The sequence below is a fragment of the Myxine glutinosa genome, chromosome 1, assembly GCF_964187855.1.
Source record: "Myxine glutinosa chromosome 1, kmMyxGlut1.1, whole genome shotgun sequence".
Lineage (NCBI taxonomy): Eukaryota > Metazoa > Chordata > Myxini > Myxiniformes > Myxinidae > Myxine > Myxine glutinosa.
The window spans coordinates 225634938-225653110 of NC_136261.1; the positions used below are offsets into that span (position 1 = coordinate 225634938).

Consider the following 18173-nt stretch of genomic DNA (forward strand, 5'->3'; position numbering starts at 1 on the left):
TTATTAGTTATGTGCGCATACACTTTAAATAGGTTTATTTGAAATCTTTAATTTTCCACAATATAATTTACTTGCCATTTATCATTTGATGATTACGAGACACTTCCTCTTGAGGATCGCGACAATTCATGCGCTACGTGGAAACTTCTATTTCCAAAATGAATGAGACGATCGATGAAGAACGCAGACTTGAACAGGATGCAGCAAGAAAACGAATGAGACGGGCGAACGAGTCCATCGACGAACGTCAATGCAAACTTGCGGGGTCACCCGTGGGAATCCCACGGGCATGGATGTGTGTGACATTTCGACATATTGAGTTAGATGCTGCACATTCATTTTTACAAAATGGTTACTGGCAAGTCATCAGATCCAGAAATGGTGTAATGAACACAATTTATTTACGCGCAAGCAAGAAAGCAAGACGGGCCGATTTCCGATTCCGACGGGCGAGACGGGCCGATTTGGAGCAAGAAAAAGAATGAGACGGGAGAAAAACGAGAGAAACGAGACGGGGAAAGCCGATTGGAGAGACGAGTGAGGAGCGATTGGAGAGGCGAGTGAGGAGCGATTGGAGAGGCGAGTGAGGAGCGATTGGAGAGGCGAGTGAGGAGCGATTGGAGAGGCGAGTGAGGAGCGATTGGAGTGGCGAGTGAGGAGCGATTGGAGAGGCGAGTGAGGAGCGATTGGAGAGGCGAGTGAGGAGCGATTGGAGAGGCGAGTGAGGAGCGATTGGAGAGGCGAGTGAGGAGCGATTGGAGAGGCGAGTGAGAAGCGATTGGAGAGGCGAGTGAGGAGCGATTGGAGAGGCGAGTGAGGAGCGATTGGAGAGGCGAGTGAGGAGCGATTGGAGAGGCGAGTGAGGAGCGATTGGAGAGGCGAGTGAGGAGCGATTGGAGAAGCGAGTGAGGAGCGATTGGAGAGGAGAGTGAGGGATTGGAGAGGAGAGAAGTGTGAGGGATTGGAGAGGAGAGGAATGTGAGGGATTGGAGAGGAGAGGAGTGTCAGGTGGAGAGAGGAGAGTGTCAGGTGGAGAGAGGAGAGTGTCAGGTGGAGAGAGGAGAGTGTCAGGTGGAGAGAGGAGAGTGTCAGGTGGAGAGAGGAGAGTGTCAGGTGGAGAGAGGAGAGTGTCAGGTGGAGAGGAGTGAGGGGGTCACATATTATGTGAAATAAATAAATTGTGTTCATTACACCATTTCTGGATCTGATGACTTGCCAGTAACCATTTTGTAAAAATGAATGTGCAGCATCTAACTCAATATGTCGAAATGTCACACACATCCATGCCCGTGGGATTCCCACGGGTGACCCCACTATATTTCTTCGTTTTTATTTCATTCAACATTATTATCCGGAAGTAAAGGTTCACATGTTCATTTCACGTGTGCAAAAACAAACTCCATTTCACGTGTGCATGGACATGAAACACAGACGGGAAATTGCTTTGAGATATTTCGTTCGAAGCAATTATACACCGCCCAAATAAAATATTTCACCGATACACCGAGCGAATTTCAGCGAATTTCACCGAGTTTCAGGAAATTACCCAGAGATATTTCTTCGTTTTTATTTCATTAGTTACTAGCAGAAGTACTCAGCGTTGCCGGGGGGGGGGGGAGGGGGGAAGGGCACGTACACTTTAAACATGTGTGATGTGGGATATATAAATGTGGGACGTGTGTGTGTGTGTGTGTGTGTGTGTGTGTGTGTGTGTGTGTGTGTGTGTGTGTGTGTGTGTGTGTGTGTGTGTGTGTATGTGTGTGTGTGTATGTGTATATATAATTATATATATATATATATATGTGTGTGTGCATATGTGTGTATGTGTGTGCATGTGTGTCGATGTACATTTGTCTGTACGTGTGTGTGTGCGTGTATGTGTGTGTATATATGTGTGTGTGTGTTTTTGTGCATGTGTATATATGTGTGTGTCTGTATGTGTATATGTGTTTGTGTGTGTGTATGTGTGTGTGTGGGTGTACATGTGTATGTGTATATATATGTGTGTATATATGTGTGTATGTGCATATGTGTATGTGTGTGCATGTGTGTCAGTGTACATGTGTGTGTACACGTGTGTATATATGTGTGTCTGTATGTGTATATATGTGTGTCTGTATGTGTATATATATGTGTGTGCATGTGTGTGGGTGTACATGTGTGTGTACGTGTGTGTGTGTGTGTGTATGTATGTATATGTGTGTATGTGTATGCATGTGTGTATGTGTGTGCATGTGTGTGTATCCATATGTGTATATGCATGTGTCGGTGTACATGTGTGTGTACGTGTGCATGCATGTGTGTGGATGTGTATTTGCGTGTGTGTGTATATATGTGTATGTGTGTGTATGTGTGTGTATGTGTGTCGGTGTACGTGTGTGTGTGTGTGTGTGTGTGTGTGTGTGTGTGTGTGTGTGTGTGTGTGTGTGTGTGTGTGTGTGTGTGTGTGTGTTTGTGTGGGTGTGTGAATAAGAGAGAGACCGAATTGTGAGATACAGAAATGAAAAAACGAGGTGTGTGTGTGTGTGTGTGTGTGTGTGTGTGTGTGTGTGTGTGTGTGTGTGTGTGATATTGTGAAACAGGTGCAGCATATAACTCAATATGTCGAAATGTCACACACGTCCATGCCCGTGGGATTCCCACGGGTGACCCCACTAGTAACTCTATATTATGTACGCACATTTCCATTTCCGTTTGCAGCATTGTGGTAATTTTGAGAAAGGAAATCTGATTATGATATATTATTATCTCTGCCACTGAAGTTGGATGACGGTCATTTTTTCGGATTGGATTGGATGGCGGGTTCTGACAATTTGGTGGAGAGGTTGGGCATATGACAAGGACGAAATGATTCAATTATGGTGAAGATATGAATCTGGATCTGAGAATTTTTAAAGTGATTCTTCACCATTGAGAGATGGGGCGAAAATGATATGTAGCACATCTCAATAAGTTGTGGACGGATTCTGACCAAACTGGGCGGACAGGTTGGGAGTGAGACAAGGAAGAATTTATTCAGATCTGGCCAGATTCAAATCGGGATCAGAGAATTCTTTGAAGTGATTCTTCACCATTGAGTAATGGGGCTAAAATCGATATGTAGCACAATATCTCAAAAAGTTATGGATGGATTTGGCTGAAAATTGGTGGGCAGGTTGGGTGTGAGACAAGGACGAATCGATTTGATTTTGGTGAAGATCCGGATCCGATACGAGAATTGTTAATTTTTAAAAAAAAACGATTATTCACCATTGAGTGATAGGGCCAAACATGATATTCCAAAAAGTTGTGGACAACATGTGACAAAATATGATGGATGAGTTGGGTCGGTGACAATAATGAGCCGATTAGATTTTGGTTCAGGTCCAAATCCTGATCTGACCTCTCAGTGGGATACTACATGCAAACTGTTCAGCCTATCAGCGGTATTCTTTCTGCCAAGTGCCGTTCTAGTATTTCTGACTGTAACCTTTTACATGTTGCACATTGTTGCCTAATCTTTTTTCCCCTCAAATACCAGCCTTTGTGGGCATGATGATATGTTGATCTCGTGTAGGTGTGCTGAAGAGTCTGTTCATCGAGACTTCAAGAAGGCTATCGAAGCCCATTCGGTTGTTTACAAGGGTGACGACAAGCACCTGGTCATCATGGTAAGGCTTGTAATAGTCATTATCCTCATACATAGCATCTGAAAATAGATCTGTGGTTAATTGCAGTAATCAGTGGTGTGTGAAGTATTTGTGTAATTGTCAACTGAATTCCACTTGTGATTGTAATTGCCACATTATGCAAATGCATCAAGGCTAGCCAAACTTCAACCTCATTTAAGTTGGTGATGGGGGCTTGGGGAGGGAGGTATGATTGTGTTCAAATGTTTAACGCTTTCTCAATTGTGTTACGATCAGATCATGTGTAAGTGTTCTAATAAGGGTATTTTAAGGCAAGCGCTTATACGATGTGGTGAGAAAATGGAATGCTTTTCCTTTCATTTCTGTGGGCATGCATTTGGTGCAGCTAAAGTTCGATTTAATTGTGTGGAATGGAGAGGGGTAGGGGTGGGGTAAGTACAAGGGTATGTTGAAAAGTATTGCCTCCTATTTTTCTCCTCAACAGGTAAAGGTAATAGACTGAAACAAAGTGAGATATTAACATCAATCTTTATTCTTCCATCGTGTGTATTTCTTTCTCAACATAATCACCACTGTGCTCTACACATTTCTGGCAACGTTCGAGTAGTTTTGTGATGCTGTCACGATAGAACTGATGACTTTACTAGTGCGTCATAGCGGCCTTGCCATCACTATAGGAAGTGGTCACGATAGTCTGCAGTCTCTTGCTATAGTCTCTCGCTCACGTGAAATGCCAAGCTGCGTAGCAACAGTCTGCTGATACATATGTGCCGGTTCCCTTTGACAAGCTGATCTGCGCGTTGTTGGTGAGCTGTACGTGTGGCCATAGGTGGTCTCCCGCAACGCTGTTTATCTTTCTGGTTGGTTTGTCAAGCGTTACTGTCTTTGTTGCGCTGAGCCCATCGATGGACAGTATTCACATCAATGAAACCATCGTCATAAACTACTTTCATTCGCCGATGAACATCGATAGCAGGCACGTTCTCTCCTCTCAGAAACTCAATTGCACGTTGCTTTAACCATGCTGACAACGTCATGCTGCCTTCTGCCATCTTTACTAACAGCACTGAAACATCGAGTGTCAGAATCACAAAACTTCGCACGCAGTGGTCGGAAGAACTAATGTGCGGACTGCGCTTTGTCTCATTTGAATTTCTTTACCGTTTTTGCAGAAAAACGACATTAGGCTTTCTTTTCAACATGCCCTTGTATAATTAAAATTAAATGTAGGGTATAATAGAATTACTCTTTGTTTATGGTTCTGCACACATTTTAATTAACTATACCACGTGCAAAATAGGAGAATAATACTGTAATGAGTTATTAGTTTGGTGACCACTAAGCTTTTCTCACTGAATACCTGCAGCTCATGCTAATTTTTATTAGCCTTCTTGGTGTTTTTTTTTTTTTTTTTTTTGTATATAAGATCGAGGCTCGTGTAAGAGCTAACATTAATCACAAAAAGACAAACTGACACATAAAAAACAAGATAAAGGGAGCGGGGGACAAGATGGGGAGAGAGAGGGAAGCACACAAGCGCAAAATTTGAGAGCAGGGACATCGGGAGATCTGTGGGAGGGAGGGGGCTTAGGGGGAGGAGGCACGGGAAGGGGTGGGGGGTGGTGGGAGAGGTATAAAACACATGGACACTGCTGGGAATTCCAGGAAAGAAGTCGGAATTTCAAAAAAGTGGATCTGGGGTGAATTAACGGGGGTAGAAAAGATCAAGGTTTTGGATGGGGGAAGACAAGAGATGGCGGTGAACAGCTGTTTTGAAGACCTGGAGGGAGGAGTGGGATTGAATAGAGTTGAGGGACTTTGTTCCAGAGGTGGAAGAAAAGAGGCATGAAAGGGTGAAGGTGAATAGAGTCTTGATTTTGGCAATTTAACCAGAAGAGGGTTGCAGGCAGCTCTTGTGCGACCTGTAGGAATATTTGGGGGACAGCACAGAGAGAGCTGGGGCAGCTAGGCCAGAGAGGAGTCTGTAGAAGACAGAAAGACCACCAACCTGCTTGCGGTGAGTGAGTGAAAGGCCCTCGGAGTTGGCTTCATCGCGGGAGATTCCAATGATTCTGAAAGCAACTTGATCGTTTTACTTGTTTGAAGTTTGAAGTTTTTGTTTTAAGTTTGAAGTTTTGAACAACAACGTGTGAAGTTTGACTTGATCTGGACACATAGTTTCAACCTTCATTCTTGAAAATGTATTCAACTCGCAAATAACCCGTCCTTATAGATAGGTTAATTCCCCAATATGTCCGGCTGGATTAATTACCCCTAGAATTAGGGACTGGTCAGTTTCCCCAGAATTACGGACAGGTCAATCAATTCCTCGAGAATTGTCATATCTTGGTATGACTGGTAATACCTCCTCCTACTTGGAGCAGCACTATGCCATATGTACAGGTATTAACACAGCTATTTCATCCACACCCCCCATGAACCCCTGGGAATATGAATTCTCCCACGAACACCCCCTCCCTCACTTCCCAAAAAATTATCTTCCCACACACCTCCCGAGTATAACCATTTATTTTCATCTCATTGTGTCCAGCGGTTCAGGAGTGCATATAAGTCAAACAAACAGATACTCTTCAAATTATAGACTGATCTCCCTTGTAAGTGAAGTACTCGTATATTACTTGTAGAATTGTAATGCAATAATGGTTGTACATGCTGGTGAATGTCTGTGTTTTGCAGTCAAGAAATAGCAGCACAGCAAAGCGAGCATCCATGCTGAGTGACATGCATTTTAGGGGAATTAGAAAGAAACTTCAGCTAAAGATACGTAATGAAGAAGCAACTCGGCAGCTGGAGGTGAGTGTTTCCGCATTGGCACAGCGGAGTTGTCAAAGGTGAACTTATCAGCTGTTTTTACGAGACCAGGCCAATTTGTTGTGGGTGACATTTGGGAGTTAATTTTGGTTATTTTTAACATGTTGCATTTGAATACTGTCCTGTGTTTGCATTTAATTGCAGAGTTGATTTAATTACCCCACCCACGTGAAGCGAAATGCGGGGTTAAGCAATAGATCATGCCAATCCATCTGACCGATGGTCTGGCCACAAAAGTGAGTTTATGATTGAGGAACAACTTGATTCAAATTGAATGTGTTCTTGCTGTTCCATGAGCCTTAACTTTGTATACAAAGCAAACAATGTTTTAAAAGAAGAAGTTGTTTGGGTGGGGGGGGAGGGGTGGAGAGGGTATAGGGGTGTGGTGGGGAAGTTTATGAAGGGGTGCACAATCCTCCTTTTTCACCCCTGTCTGTTTTTCTGTTTGTGAACAGTATATATCAGAATTGTGGATGGATTTGGATGAAATTTGGTGGAGACGTTGTGTATTTGACAAGGATGAAATGACTAGATTTTGGTGAAGATTAGAATCCGGATCTGGATCTGAGAAATTTCAAAGTGATTTTTCACCATTGAGAGATGGGGCAAAAAATGATGTATAGCACAATATCTCAAAAGGTTGTGGATGGATTTGGATGAAACTTGTTGCACAGGTTGGGTATGTCGCAAGGACAAATCGATTCGATTTTGGTGAAGATCTGAATCCGGATACGAGAGTTTTTGTTTTCTCATCTCCATTGTCGAAGAGATTAACTTATTATCTTATTCTCCACTCATCCCTTATTTACCAACCGATAAAGCCCTTCCACTCGACGGTCATCAGGATTGCTTGGTCTTAGATTTTTCGATTTCGTATTTTTCGGATTTGTATCATGTGGGCTCGGCTCCCAGGGGGTGGGGAGGTACCCATGAAACTTCGGGTCCCTTCTTACCCCTTATTTACCAGCCGATTGCTCTGAAACCTGATACAGCCGTTCTTCTCGATGGTATGCAGGATCTCTCGGTCTTAGATGTGTTGATGTTGCATCAGCGGCCCTCCCTGGGGGATACCCCCAAATATGCAGTGGCCTGAACTACAACCTCTAGATGACTGTCAGCCCACTCGGGGTTTTTTTATTTTAATTTTTAAATGGCATACGTAGCCTGTAGAGCAATGCCATCTAGAACAGCGTTTGTCTGTCCGTATGTTCCCACGAACATACACAAATCAGAGCTGAGGATCTGTTCAACTGACGGGAACGCTTTTAGTAACCATTAAAGTTGCCTTGGAGTTGCATTTTACTAAAAGGAGATATAATAACCTTGTGTGTGGAACGTTTAGGGGTCCCAGTGGGTGTCGTAAGGTAGGTAGGAGGTTTCAAACATTCCTCAATACAATTATGATTTTGAAATGCGATCGACACGGACCTTGCTCCCGAATCCGGAAGGGAATAGATAACGGTTCGTTTGTTTCATATCTCAATACAATCGTGATTTAATATTATATTTTGATTATATTAACATGATAATATTAATTTGTGATTGGACTGATGAATGAGGCTGTTTGGAATGAAAATTTAGAGAACGTGTTGTCGACGCCTGATGTTCGACTGAAGGTGGCACAGGAATGTGGAATTTATTGGTTCATCGTTTTCCAATCGCCTTTTTTTTTCACCCAAGTCATTCATGAACTGGCTGTGCATGCCTGAAGTCCAAAAAATTGAAACTTACATTATTTGCTAACTACTAACTGGTATCTTTATCCCTGGTGTTGGGCTAGCGGCTAGGGTGCCGGCTTAGGATCCTAGGATCCTGGGTTCGAATCCCGGTCCAATCGCTGAATTAACGCCAGGGGGGTTGACTCAGCCTGTCATCCTTCCGAGGTCGGCAAATTGAGTACCAGTTCACTGGTAATTCCCTGCTTGTCGTTAAAGGCGGCAAAAAGGGTTGGCGTCAGGAAGGGCATCCGGCCATAAAACATTGCTTCAAAAAGGGGACCGAAAAACAACAACAACCACGGTTCCCGAAAAAGGCCAACCCCCGCTTGCAGGGAAAAATGGCCTCTAAAGGTGGTTTTTTTTTTTTACTAACTGGTATCTCCATCCAGGTCATATATTATTCTAAACTAACTCTTCCTCAACTTCAACTAAAACTCTTCAACTCTTCAACTCTTTAATTTGCTTACTCTTCAACTCAAGTATCAAATGAGCCCGACTACGTCGTTGTTAGACTATTGGTCTTGTTAAATGATTCTTCACCATTCAGTGATGCGGCCAAAAATGATATATAGCATGATATTTCAAAAGTTTGCTGACTTCTTATGACAAAAATTGTATGAGTTGGGTATGTGACAAGAACAAGCCAATTAGATCTTGGTTTAGGTCTGGATCCAGATCTGGCCTATCAGTGGGACACAACACATAAACTGCTGAGCCTGGCAGAGGTGTGCGTTCTATCAGTGTCGTTATAGTTATCCTGCGCTCGCGAAGCGAAAAGCAGGGTTAAGCATTCAGGTGTGTACGTGTGCCGTACGTGTCTGCATTTCAAAAATTCATTTTTTCGGCAACCGTTGGTCCGACACGCAATTTTACCATAGAAGCGTCTCCGCCTGTAGAATTTTTTTTATTCACAATTATGACGTCATATGTTGCGTGCTACGGATGCCATCTTGGAAAAACGTTACGTCTATATATCTCCCAAACTGCTCAATGGAAAAAATTGAAACATGGCTCATTGTCAAGTACTCACCATGGGGAATAAGATATGTTGATGGTGATGTCATCGGTGCCTTAATTATGACATCATAATTCGACAAATACAACGCTTGATCTGATCAGTATGAATTAATCAAAAAATCCTCTGCAACTGTTAGACCGATGGGCACGAAATTTTCAGAATATGTGCAGCTCCTCCGGTAGAATTTATTAATGTTAATTATAACGTCATAGGTCACGTGGTACAGACGTCATCTTGGAAAAAATCGAAAGACGTTGCACCTCAATATCTCCAAAACCGCTCCATGGAAAAAATTTAAACATGGCTCATTGTCAAGCACTCCCCTTGGGGAATAAGATATGTTAATGATGTCATCTGTACCTTCGTTATGACATCATAATTCGACAAGTGCAAAACGTATCCTTTCATTGTGAATGTTTTTTCTCAGCAACTGTTGGTCTGATGGGCATGAAATGTTCACCATAGGAGTGCCTCCTCATGTAGAATATGTTAATGATAATCATGACATCATAGGTCATGTGGTACAGGCGCCATCTTGGAAAAACTTAGCACGTCTATATCTGAAACCACTCCATGGAAAAAATTGAGACCTGGCTCATTGTCAAGTACTCCCCTTGTGGAATAAGATATGTTAATGATGATGTAATCGGTGCCTTCGTTATGACGTCACAATTCGACAAATACAACACGTATCCATCCGATCATTATGAATTTTCTTTCAGGAAATGTTGGTCTGATGGACACGAAATTTTCACCAAAGGAGCGCCTCCTCCTTTGGAATATTTTAATAATAATCATGACGTCATAGGTCATGTGGTACAGGCGCCATCTTGGAAAAACCGAAAAATGTTGCACCTTTCTATCTCCAAAACCGCTGCTTGGAAAAAATTGAAACATGGTTCATTGTAAAGAACTCCATCTGTGGAATAGGTGTTGCTGACGATGACGTCATTGGTGCCATAATTATGACATAATTCGACAGGGACAACACTTAGTCTTATCAGTTTGAAATGTATTGAGCGTGATCTATGCAACAATAATATTAGAGAATATAAATTTATGATGTCATCGCTCACATGGTCTGGCAGCCATATTGGATCAATGAAAAACAATGCTCAAAAACAGAAGAGTTGGCTCACAACAAGTTGACTGCGCAGGCTAACTATTCTATGAATACTATCTAGTTTAACCTGTAGTTGAGCCCTATTTTAGATTTTGGTTCCTCTTTTTGTATGTCTTGCCGGAGACGCGAGTCTGCGTTTTCTTTGAGGATTTTCTTCATTACTTGCGAAAATCAAAGATTTTTCAAGTACTGTCGGACCCCGCTATTTGCGGTTCCGCTATTCGCGGGTTCCACGTATTCGCAGGTGATAAAATGTGACCTGTTTCTCTATTCGCATAAAAGTGTCCCGCAAATTCACGGTTTTTTTCCCTATTCGCGGCCGTGTTCCACAAATTCGCGGTTTTTCAGGGGCATTGAAACAATGCCGCGGCATACATTCGCGTGATTTTCGTCGGCATTCGTGGGATTTGCCTCACCATTTGCGGATTTTGCCTCGCCATTTGCGGATTTTGCCTCGCCATTTGTGGATTTTGCTGTGGATTTTGGATTGTGGAGGAGATTTGGATTTTTGGATTTGTGGATTTTGGAGGAGGCTGTTTCACAGCACCATTTGGTTGTCTGCGACATAAGAGTGAAAGGTGCGAGGAGAGCTCGGCGGGTGAAGTACCAATCGAGAATGAAGGTGTGGAGGTTGAAAGAGATGACAATAAGGGAGGCATTAAAATAGAGGCTGAGTCGGGTAGAGGATGATGTGGTTGAGCTTGAAAGTGGTTGGATGTCAATGAAAGATAGTCTTTTGGGAGCCGTTGGTGAGGTATGTGGATGGACAAAAGGACCACCGAGGCACTCGGAAACATGGTGGTGGGATGATGAAGTTGGAAAGAAGATTGACGAGAAGAGGAAGAAGTTCAAGGAGTGGCAGAAGGCGAAGGACACGGGAGCAGAAAAAGCAGAGCATGAAAGTTATAAGGCAGCCAAGAAGGCTGCAAAGAAAGAGGTAGCAAAGGCGCAGGAGGCATGTAAGAAAATGTTCGGAGAACGCTTGGATTCGGAAGAGGGTCAAAGAGCGGTATTCAGGATTGCAAAGCAGGTAGCAAAAGAGAGGTGTGATGTGATGGGGGTGAGTTGCTTGAAGGATGAAGTGGGACAAATCGTTGTGGACCCAGATGGAATTAAAGGAAGATGGAAAAGATATATGGGAATGCTGTTGAATACAGAGAATGAATGGGATGGCAACATAGAGAGTAACCCAGTTTTAGGACCGGCAGAGAAGATAACTGAGAAGGAAGTTGAGGAAGCGATAAAAGCAATGAAGAGGAGAAAAGCGGGAGGGCCGACGGGAGTTGTGGGAGATATGTTGAAGGCAGCAGGAAGTTGGGGTGTGAATAGAATGGCAGAGATCTGTAATCTGGTGGTGAAAGAAGGCCGCATTCCAGTGGATTGGGAACTGAGTACCCTCGTCCCTCTATACAAGGGGAAAGGTGACCCCCTGGAGTGTGGCTCGTACCGAGCGATAAAGTTATTGGAGCATGGAATGAAGGTATTGGAAAGGGTGTTGGAGAGGAGGATAAGGAAGAAGGTGAAGATCGACGAAATGCAGTTTGGATTTATGCCAGGAAGAGGAACGACAGATGCGTTCTTTATTGTGACGCAGTTGCAGGAGAAGTACATGGAGAAGAGGAAGAAGTTGTTTCTTGGGTTTGCTGATCTGGAGAAAGCATTCGTTAGGGTTCCACGCGAAGTATTGACATGGACATTGAGGAAGTTAGGAGTGGAGGAATGGTTGATCAGAGTCGTGATGGCAATGTACAAAAGAGCGCGCACAGCTGTAAGGACGAAGGACGGGAACAGTGGTGAGTTTGAGATGAAGATGGGAGTGCATCAGGGGTCGGTACTAAGTCCACTACTATTTGTAGTTGTGATGGAGGTGCTGGCTCAGAACGTAAAGGAGGGTTTACCGTGGGAGTTGTTGTATGCAGATGATCTGGTGTTGATTGCAGAAAGTATGGATGGACTGAATGAAAAGATGAACAAGTGGAAGGAATGTATGGAGACAAAAGGTCCGAAGGTGAATATCGGAAAGACGAAGGTGATGGCAAGTGGTAAAGCATGTGGTGAGGTGGAACGAACTGGGAAGTGGCCATGTGCTGTGTGCAGGAAGGGTGTCGGAGTGAACTCCATTCAATGTACAATGTGCGCTGAGTGGGTTCATCAAAAATGTAGTGGTCTGAGAGGGTCATTAACCAGTGTGGCAGCTACATTCAAATGTAAGGTGTGCACAGAGGGAGCTGCAGATGGAGGAAATGTTGAGTTCGATCTTGGAGACGGCATGAAGCTGGAAGGTGTGAAAACATTTTGCTATCTCGGAGACATGCTGAATGGAGACGGTGGATCAGTCTCGGCAACGGTTGCTGGAGTGAGATGTGCATGGAAGAAGTTTCAGGAACTGAGTGGCATGCTGATGAGGAGGGGAGTGTCGTTGAAGCTAAAGGGAAAGGTGTATGCTGCATGTGTGAGAAGTGTTATGATTTATGGGAGCGAGACATGGGTAATGAACGTAGAGCAGCAACGAAGGCTGGAAAGGGTGGAAATGCGAATGGTTCGGTGGATGTGCGGAGTATCGTTGAGAGAGAGGAAGACAAATGATGAATTGCGAAAGATGATGGGAATAGAGCCTGTGATTGATGCTGTGAAGAGGAAAAGGTTGAGATGGCTTGGTCATGTGTTGAGGAAGGATGAAAGTGACTGGTTGAGAAGAGTGATGGAAATGAATGTAGAAGGAAGTGGAGGACGGGGAAGACCGAGAAAGACTTTGCTGAAGATGGTGGAAGAAGAAAGGTGGGCAAGGGGGTTAACAAGGAGAGATGCAGAAAATAGGGCAAAATGGAGAAGATTGTCATGGGGACCGCAAGGCTAACCCCCGCTCTAGCAGGGAAAATGGCCTTAAAATGCATGTTGTTGTTGTGTTGTATATTTGTGGATTTTGCCTCGCCATTCGCGGTTTGGTTCTCTCGCGGATTTTCGTGTGTCGGGAACCTTCTCCCCTTTTTCCATCGAAACAATGCCCTGCTATTCGCGGTTTCGCTATTGGTGGATTTTCCAGGAACGTATCCCCCATGAATAGTGGGGCCCGAGGGTATATTGGTTGGTCTTGTGCGTTATTCTATCTGTCTCTGTTTGTCTGTCTGTATGTCAGTCGCCTACAGGTCACAATTTTCATCCGATCTTCACAAAACTTCACTAAACGGTGGAGTTGGTCATAAGCAAAAAGCCTATTGTTTTTGGTTTCAAAAGGTGAATCGGTCAACATAGTCCAAAGGTCACCAACTCTGTGAAATTTCTAAAATCCTCAATTTGCTTCCGATTGACTTGAAATTTTGAATTGAATTGCATATCTAGTCACTGAATTCAACCAGCAAGTATTTTTGAGGTCATCATCGGCCAACAACTTATTTTAGGGATTTCGCAAGTATCATGGTATGCACGACATATTTCTTTTGTTTGTTTGTTTCACTGATTTTGCCATTGTACATGTGGTGGTTTTTTAAATGTTGGCTTCATCTTGTGCTTTTCTCATAGACAACTCGTCAGCTGGCGACTGCGTGTTGTGAAGAATTTTCTGTGCACGAGGAGCTGGTCGGCCTCTCCATCGGCACACACGGGGCCAACATTCAGGCTGCCAGACACCTGCCAGGCATTTCTGCTGTTGAGCTTGATGACCGAACATCTACCTTCCGCATCTACGGAGAGGTGAGCTTGCAGTAGCTCCAGTTCCATTGATCATTCTAATGTTTGGTCTTATCCTTAGTTATACTTTTAGTATTGTGCTATTTCCAGGTGGATTTTGGGTTATTACTCATTGTCTTGCACAGACACCTGAAGCTGTACGGCAGGCTCGTGCACTGCTTGAGTTCTGCGAGCAGCCCGTTCAAGTTCCACGTACGCTTGTGGGTATGTTCAGACTGATTGAATTTGCATGGTGTAATTTATATAATTTCTACACAGGTGTATTGTTCATAATGTACCATACGTTGTCATATATAAGCGGCACTTGTGTGTAAGCCCCACCCTAATTTTGCATCCATTCTCATGTAGTGGGCCGCGGTGGTGGGGGGTTGAGGGGGGAGTGGGGAATCACATTTTGCCACCCAAGCATCTATGTAAAACAGCAATGTCCGTCCGTCCCAAAACGACTACCTCCATTTTGGGGTGAGCCTCACCAAACCTTCTGTGGAACGTTTTTGGTCCCAGCAGATGTCGTAACGTAGGTGGGAGCTTTCATAAATTCCTCAATTAAATTATGATTTTGAAATATAATCGTTAGGGAGCTTCTCCCGAATCCGGAAGTGATCAGATTACGACAATTTGTTGGTTTTATAACGTTATAATTTGTCATATTAATACTATATTGTGGCGGACACGATGGCTCGCTGGCGCGGTGACATCATTCTGCGCACCAAGAGGGTGTCGGCCGCACCCGAGGGGTAGGCGTGGCCTCGGGATATACACGGGGCTCGCAGCCCCGAGCAAGTCAGTGCTACAGTTTGAGCTTTACAATAAAGACTTTCGACCCTACTCGTTGTGGCTTACCTTCTTTGGCAAACAAGTTGCGTGCGTAGCACCATGCTACACTGGTGACCCCTTTTGGTTCAGCCGTCGCTGACCACAGAACGCGCCATGGCCAGCAACGTGGTCGCGGTAAAGCTCCCTGAGTTTTGGGAAGCACAGGCCGAGGTATGGTTCATGCAGGCCGAAGCACAGTTCCAGCTTCGAGGAATAACGGCGGACGAGACGCGTTACTATCACGTGATCGCCGCCCTCGGGCCCGGCACGGCCGCCCGAGTCGTGTCCATCCTGCGGCACCCACCCACGGAGCACAAGTACACGGCGCTCAAACGTCTCCTCATCGCCACGTTCGGCCTCACGGAGCTCGAACGGGCGGACCGCCTCCTGGACTTTCCCGAACTCGGCGACACACGACCATCGGTACGGATGGACTACATGCTGTCGTTGCTGGGTGACAAAGCCTCGGATTTTTTATTCCGGGCGCTTTTTCTACGCCAGCTACCGGGACAGGTACGCCTCGCGTTGGCCGGTTCCAAAATAGGGGAACCCCGCGCTCTGGCCGTCGAGGCCGACAAGTTTTTCGCGGCTTGTGACACGCGGGCGAGCTTCGGTGCAGTCGTCGCGGATCCCGAGGCTGATGCGCATGCACACCTCGTGGATCCCGAGGCTGATGCGCATGCACACCTCGTGGCCGCCGCCACGCCCCGCCCACTACCACTGCAGCGGCGAAAGCCGCGGCCTCCGCCGCTCCCGCCGCAAGCCTGGTGCCGTTTCCACGCCAGGTTCGGCCACAAGGCTATGAAGTGTTGCCCGCCGTGCTCGTTTGGCAAGTCGAGAAACGACCGAGCCGACGCTCGGTAGCGGCCCTGAGCGTCGGCAATTCCGGCAGCCTCTTATTCATTACGGACACCTTGTCCGGGCGCCGCTTCCTCTGCGACACAGGAGCGCAGGTAAGCGTCATCCCAGCCCACGCGTCCGACAAGCGAACCGCGGGCCGGGGCCCCGCGTTGCTTGCAGCCAACGGTACACCCATACGCACATTCGGGAAGCGCTGCCTCTCCCTGCGGTTCGGAAGGCAGCGCTTTCAATGGTCGTTCGTAACCGCCAGCGTGCCCATGGCATTGCTTGGTGCGGACTTCCTATGTGCAAATGGGTTGTTGGTGGACGTGAAGCACAGAAGGCTCGTCCAGGCCGAAACCTTAAGCTCGCTCGCTTGTTCGCTGAGCAGCTCGTTGAGCGGCTCACTGAGCGGCTCACCAAGCGGCTTGCTAAACGGTTCCGTCCCGGTGAGTTTGGTTTGTACGCTTCCGGCAGCGGATGACTTTACCCGCCTCCTCGCCAGTTTCCCGGCCCTCACGCGGCCCACCTTCTTGGCGGTGGCCGTCAAGCACGGGGTGGAGCATCACATCCCCACCGTCGGGCCACCGGTCTACACCTGGGCACGCTGCCTCGAGCCGACGAAGCTCGCGGTGGCGAAAGCGGAGTTCGCTACACTGGAGCGGCTGGGCATCGTGCGGCGCTCCAAGAGCGCTTGGGCATCGCCGCTGCACATCGTGCCGAAGCCCGGCAGGGGATGGCGGCCGTGCGGGGACTACCGCCGCCTCAACGATGCTACCACCCCCGACCGCTACCCGGTCCCTCACATCCAGGAGTTTTCCGCCCGGTTGGCGAAAATGTCCCTCTTTTCCAAGCTGGACCTCATCCGCGGCTACCACCAGGTCCCCGTCAGGCCGGAGGACATACCGAAGACGGCCGTCATTACACCATTCGGCCTCTTCGAGTTTCTGCGGATGCCCTTCGGGTTGAAGAATGCGGCTCAGGCGTTCCAGCGGCTGATGGACAGCGTTTTGCGCGACTTGGATTTCGTTTCCGTCTACCTGGACGACATCCTCGTCGCAAGCGCGTCCCGTGAGGAGCACCTCTTCCATCTCCGCACGCTCTTCGAACGCCTGGGCCAGCATGGCCTGATCATCAATCCCGCCAAGTGCCGGTTCGGCGTCGCCGAAATCGACTTTTTGGGGCACCGCGTCACCAGGCACGGGGCCATCCCCTTACCGGCCAAGGTGGAGGCGGTCAGGGGGTTTCCGCGCCCCCGCACGATCAAGGGGCTCCAGGAGTTCCTGGGCATGGTGAACTTTTATCACCGGTTCCTGCCCCGCATAGCCCAGCTCCTGCGCCCCCTGCACGAGGCCCTCCGGGGGAAGCCGGGCAAAGGTGACGTTGCTTGGACCGCGCCGATGGACGCGGCGTTCGCGGGCGCGAAGCTCGCCTTGACTAACGCCACCATGCTCGCGCGCACGATGCACCGATCGCCCTCACCACCGACGCGTCGGACTACGCGGTGGGCGCGGTGCACGAGCAATGGGTGAAGGGAGCTTGGCAGCCGCTGGCGTTTTTCAGCCGGCAGCTCCGCCCGCACGAACGGTGGTACAGTACCTTCGACCGCGAGCTCCTCGGGCTTCACCTGGCGGTCCGGCATTTCCGCCATCTGCTCGAGGGCCGTTCGTTCACGGCCTTCGTCGACCACAAGCCCCTGGTCTTCGCGATGGCCAAGGTCGCCGAGCCGTGGTCGGCCCGGCAGCAGCGTCACCTCTCGGCCGTGTCCGAGTACACGACCGACATCTGGCACGTCGCGGGGAAGGCCAACCCGGTGGCGGATTGCCTTTCCCGGGCCGTCGCCCATGCGGTCCACCTCGGGATCGACTATGCCCGGATGGTGGCGGACCAGACCGCCGACCCCGACGTCCAGGCCTTGCGGACCGCCGTCACGGGCCTCCGCGTCACCGAGGTGCCGTTCGACGGCGCGGGCACGGCCCTCTTGTGCGACGTCTCCCTCGGCCGGCCTCGCCCCATCGTGCCCGCGGGCTGGCAGCGCTGGGTTTTTGACGCCATCCACGGCCTGTCCCACCCGGGCACGAAGGCCTCCCAGAGGCTGGTCGCCGACAAGTTCGTCTGGCATGGCCTCCGGAAGACCGTCCGCGATTGGACCAGGACGTGCCTCGCGTGCCAGCGCGCGAAGGTGCACCGCCACACCCAGGCCCTGTTGGCCTCGTTTACTGTGCCCGAACGTCGGTTCGACCACGTTCACGTGGACTTTGTGGGACCTCTGCCCCCCTCGCGGGGTTTCACCCACGTCCTCACCATGGTGGACCGCACCACCCGGTGGCCGGAGGCCGTGCCTTTGGCGGCGACGACGGCGGCGGACGTCGCGCAGGCGTTCATCGCCACCTGGGTTGCCCCCGGTTCGGCGCCCCCTCAGACATCTCGTCCGACCGCGGCCCCCAGTTCACCTCGGAGCTCTGGGGGGCGGTCGCGCGGGGGCTCGGCGTCCAGCTGCACCGCACCAC

General features: G+C 47.9%; 1 protein-coding gene across 1 annotated transcript in view; it reads left to right on the forward strand.

Moving 5' to 3' along the window:
• LOC137413837 (RNA-binding protein FXR1-like) overlaps positions 1 to 18173 on the forward strand; it is an 83871-nt gene that overhangs the window by 55890 nt on the left and 9808 nt on the right. Inside the window, exons 6-9 of the mRNA XM_068099268.2 lie at positions 3557 to 3650; positions 6327 to 6443; positions 13840 to 14010; positions 14133 to 14211. Coding sequence (XP_067955369.2) covers positions 3557 to 3650; positions 6327 to 6443; positions 13840 to 14010; positions 14133 to 14211 — 461 coding nt within the window. The remainder of the gene's footprint in view (positions 1 to 3556; positions 3651 to 6326; positions 6444 to 13839; positions 14011 to 14132; positions 14212 to 18173) is intronic.